This window comes from Apium graveolens, chromosome 11 (genome assembly GCF_009905375.1).
Source record: "Apium graveolens cultivar Ventura chromosome 11, ASM990537v1, whole genome shotgun sequence".
Lineage (NCBI taxonomy): Eukaryota > Viridiplantae > Streptophyta > Magnoliopsida > Apiales > Apiaceae > Apium > Apium graveolens.
In genome coordinates this window covers 100,640,184-100,644,924 of record NC_133657.1, presented here as the reverse complement: position 1 = coordinate 100,644,924, position 4,741 = coordinate 100,640,184, and the positions used below count along the sequence as shown (strand labels likewise).

The 4,741-nt window shown below is 39.1% G+C and overlaps 1 protein-coding gene across 1 annotated transcript; it reads left to right on the top strand.

Moving 5' to 3' along the window:
* The first annotated feature begins 246 nt into the window (after positions 1-246).
* LOC141698397 (uncharacterized) lies at positions 247-1,913 on the top strand. The gene is made up of 2 exons (XM_074503080.1): positions 247-781; positions 1,546-1,913. The coding sequence occupies exons 1-2, from the start codon at positions 412-414 to the stop codon at positions 1,770-1,772; spliced, it is 597 nt and encodes a 198-aa protein (XP_074359181.1). The 5' UTR covers positions 247-411; the 3' UTR covers positions 1,773-1,913.
* The last annotated feature ends 2,828 nt before the right edge of the window (positions 1,914-4,741 follow it).

Here is a 4,741-nt window from a genome sequence, read left to right as displayed (position 1 = left end):
ACTTAATTTCGATTTTTTTAACTACATATTTTAAAAGTATTTGATATATTATATTTAAATCTGTATTTTCAGTTTTATGCAAATAATAATATAATACTATTATTTTTAATTTCGGACCTGTGCGAAGCACGGGTTACCGACCAGTAATATTTAAGATACGGTATTATTGATTTCCCATACAGATGAATTGATGAATATATCGGTTATACATTTTTACTTGCCCAAAGACGTACGTTAACAATCATCATCTCCCTTGACCCTGTGTGCTGTACATGTACAAAGCTACAAATAATACACTACATAGTATAAATTTAGTCCTGATAACAATAAACTCACGCACACAGACCCTCTCCTCTTTCAGACCAAAGTGCATATTTTTAATTTTGTACAGTAAACTTAAAACTCTCCAATATGTTCCATCCTGCATCGATGTTCTACGGTCACCAACTAACCACCACCCCCATCAATCGCAACTCGGGTTTCGGAGATTCACCGGATTCTAATTCAGATTCTGCAGGCCGTCAGTGTGACGGGCCTGCAACGAAACTACTACGTAAGAGTAGTTCGTCAAATACAAATACTTCGCTGACAAAAATATTGGTGCACGTTAATGTTGACAGGAGTTTTGGACCAGTACATGTAGTACTCTCAGTTGAAGACACTGTGGGGGATTTGATAAAGGCGGTAATTGATGTTTACTTGAAAGAGAGAAGACGACCTCTGTTAGCGAATACTGATGCTCGCTGCTTCGATCTTCATTATTCTCAGTTCAGCTTAGAAAGTAAGTTTATCTCGTAATCAATTATCTCCTTTATATATCTTTTGATTGATTACAGAAATTTAAATAACAAAAAAGAACAGCTAATCGAAGTCGATGTTACCTTTCTTTTATTCTTGTAATTAATGAATCCCTTCCTGGTTTGATCAGGTAATTCACCAAAACGTAAATGCTTGAAACATAAACAGTTCAAAATAGGTGAATTTAAAATAGGGGAATCCCCCATATGTAATCGTAGCTACTGGTAAAGTCCATCCATAAAGAGACAATTTTTTTCCCGAAATGTTGAACTATAAATTTTAAATTCAATACTCACACACTCATTTTCTGGACTAGAATTTAATTCTTAAACTTTATTAGAACTCTTATAACAAAGAGAAAAGGGTAGTCACAGATTGATTTCATATAGACGTTCTCGAAATCTAGTGTTAAGTGAAGGCATGTGCGTGAGTGGCAGTCCATTGTATAATTCTTGCAAATGGATGCTTCAGCAGAAACTCAGCAGTTCAGGAGAAGTTAGGAGGGCTAAACATGTTAAGCAACACGTAATTTTATAGTGTGCAAGCCATGTATTACAGGTCTACAACTGAAAATAGTTGAAAAATGTTTTATAACAATGATTTGGGCACTTCACTCTGCTATTTTTAATCTGAATGCAAGATATGCAATTTTTGTTAATAGTACATTATGGCTAGTGTAGCTGCATGTCCCTACATGGTCATGAATTCTTGTAAATTGACCGACTATTGTCTAATTGATGCATGAAGGCTTGAAGACAGATGAAAAGTTAATAAATTTAGAGTCAAGAAACTTTTTTTTTTGCCCAAAGCCCAACAACAGCAACAGCAACAGCACCAGCACTTCCGTTGCTGCCAATAACAAATCTTCATCTTGTTCTAATAAAATGAAGAGGACTACAACGACTGCCGCTACTGATATTCATGCACAAATGTTACCCTTTCCATGTACTAAATTCATGGATTTCTTGCTCTGAAATATCAATCAGACATCATCCTTTGAAGTGGAATTTCTGGACATTTGTAATATAAAGCCTGTATTTTTCTGTGTTACACATTTAAGTACTGTAAAAAAAATAATCTTCGAGGTACACAAAAACTATATACATCTTGAAAGAACTGAATTGAAACGTATATTTATGTTCCAATTCCATTGCAAATTTGAGGTAGAGTTGCCGAGAGGATTAACTGCTACAAGTCTATACTCCTCGTACAAATTTACAAGACGTTTTCCTGGGTCATAATCACCCAACTACTTATTTTTAGAGAAATGTAGGATAATGGATATCAAATTCAATTCAAGATAAATAAAATGTACATACACAAAGCCGCAAATATACACATGTAGAAATTATATAATTGTGGTAACAACAAACATACACAGACAGGTTCTCTCGTTACAGACCATATCGCATATCTTTATATCTATATAAATGCACTTGGCAGGAATAAAACAATTCACACACTGAACTTAAAATCGTTAGACATATTACACCCCGTGTCAATGTTCCACCGTCAAGAACCAAGTACCACCTCGTTCAGCAATCGTAACACTTCCACAGAAGATTTACCAGATTTTAACCCCTTCTTTTTACATTATTGGATCAACATTTCAGAATCAATTTTCGTCATCTGTTGTAGCAGCCTGATCTGAGAGGTGCTAGTTGGATCCGGATAGACTTCACCAGGGAGTTGTGGGAAAAACGAAAAGTGCATTGTGAGGACATTAGACTTCTTAAGAAGAATAAGTTCTCTCTTCTTATTCGAATATTTAGAGGAAAAGTTAGTAATACTCTGACTATGACAATGCAAAGGTCCTGTTGAACCAAGATAAGACGGCCCAATCATAGTTAGAATAATTATGAAATATAATGTAAAGCCCAAGAAGACCCAATTTGTAAGATAAAGCCCATTTGAGACTTGGTATAAATAGAGGACAACAACCTCATTAGAGGGGGTTGACAAATTAAGCAAATAGATCATCTCCTATTATTATAGTCTAATAATAATAATATTGTTGGCACGTCATTTGGCGCTAGAAGGAACTTTGTTTTAACAGATCCAACCAGAAAATGATTGTAGAAGAGATTGATCTGGGAACAGCCGGACCAACACAAGTAAAAGAATTGATGGCAGAACCTGTCGCCGATGCCTCGGCCTTCGATGCCTGTGAGCTTCCGAAGCAGTCGGCATTAAAGCCAAAATGTTTGTTTTCTCCACCTGAAAGCCTTCTTGAGGATCAACCGGAGAGCTGGAAAGATACACGTCAAAGAGACAAAAAGAGAAAATCCGTGTCTGATCAGCGTTTTAGAATACAAACCTCCAAAGGCAAAAAAGTTCTTTCAAGCGACATGCGACTACATTTAGAAAAGAAAGAAAAGCTAAGAGTTCAAAACCAAGATAATACGAAAGAACCAGAAGAACCATTTGATTCAGACGAAGAGCTAGAGCTGCTAAAGCGCGAGACTCGGAGGCTGCAGGCCAGACTCGAGCGAAAGCGTGAAATTCACCGTCTCCGGCGAGAACTCCAACAAACAACGATACAAAACAAAGAGCAAGATGAAGAATTTTATGATGATGATGATGCAGATTATGAATACAAGCCGTCGGCAGAGTTGACCTATTCACAACCTCGTGAGCGTCGACAGCGGACAGTGTCATCCGCCGAGGTTTCACGCCAAACTGAATCCACAGAGTCCATATCACATGAAGAATTTTCTAAAATGCAAGAAGAAATCGCCCAAATGCGTAACATCATGAGGAATCAATCAGGATTCGAAACTGTCTCTGAAAGCCCTTTATCCCTCCTCCTCGAGAAAGCACATATCGACATAACATTAAAAACCCCATCCCTCGATCACTTCGATGGATCTTCAGACCCGTTGGCATTTCTCAACACATTCAACGGACGAATGACTTTCTTCGGCCACTCTGAAATCGCCTATTTTCAGTTTTTCTCTACATGCCTTCAAGGCACAGCACCTTGATGGTATAGCAATCTGCCCCCTCGATCCATTGACTCATGGGCAACCTTAAAAAGCAAATTCCAAACCCGGTTCTCCAGTAATTACAAAGGCATCAAGGTCACAACATCTTTGATGACAATGCATCAGCGCTCAGGCGAGAGCCTTCGCAGCTTTTTAACCCGATTTAGGGAAGAGATCGCCGAGATTGCAGATTTAATTGAACAGATGACCGTAAACTTCTTAACGGCAGGCATCGATAAGTCACGACACGGATTACTCTTAGAAGAAATTTTTGAAAAAAGGCCAAAAACTCTCCAAGCAGCATTCCAAATTATTGAACATCGTATGATGCTACAAGAAGCAGTGAGCTGCATTCAGTCACCACGACGTTCTTCAAGGAATGAACGCCGCCGTAGTTATAGCCGCGATCCCCCGCGCGAGAAAGACGTCGTGAGCGTCGTCGATCACCTCCACCGCGTATGGATGATCGCTTTCCGAGGGACAAAAGGGAAAGGGACCGGCAGCCCTATACTCGATCAGAAAAAGAATTCACTAAATTGAATACAGAGAAAACAACAATTTTGGCAGTTCTAAAAACAGAACCAGACTACAGACCACCGAGGCCTATGAAGGCCGGGAGACCCCCCAGTTCCAGATATTGTGAGTATCATGAAGATACCGGTCACACCACAAAACAATGCTTTCAACTTAGCAACCTCATAGAAAGAAAGATTCGTCGAGGACAGTTAGTATATTACGTACAACAAGAGGACAATCCTAGACGTCACCATCGGGATCAAGATGATCGGGTCATTGACGTCATATTCGGGGGAGCAGCTTCTGGAGGATTCTCTCACAACTCCAGAAAAACGTACGCTCGAGAAGTCTCCAATGTCAATCCCCCAACAGTTAAACGCCCTCGCGCGAACCCGACCCCAATCATTTCTTTCTCCGATGATGATTATCATCCAGGTCTCATC

What these genes read in the sequence shown, in the direction of transcription:
- LOC141698397 (XM_074503080.1), top strand. Translation starts at nt 412, where the DNA reads ATGTTCCATCCTGCATCGATGTTCTACGGTCACCAACTAACCACCACC. An exon ending in TTCTCAGTTCAGCTTAGAAA is followed by an intron (nt 782 to 1,545) that starts GTAAGTTTATCT and finishes TGATGCATGAAG; the next exon opens with GCTTGAAGACAGATGAAAAG.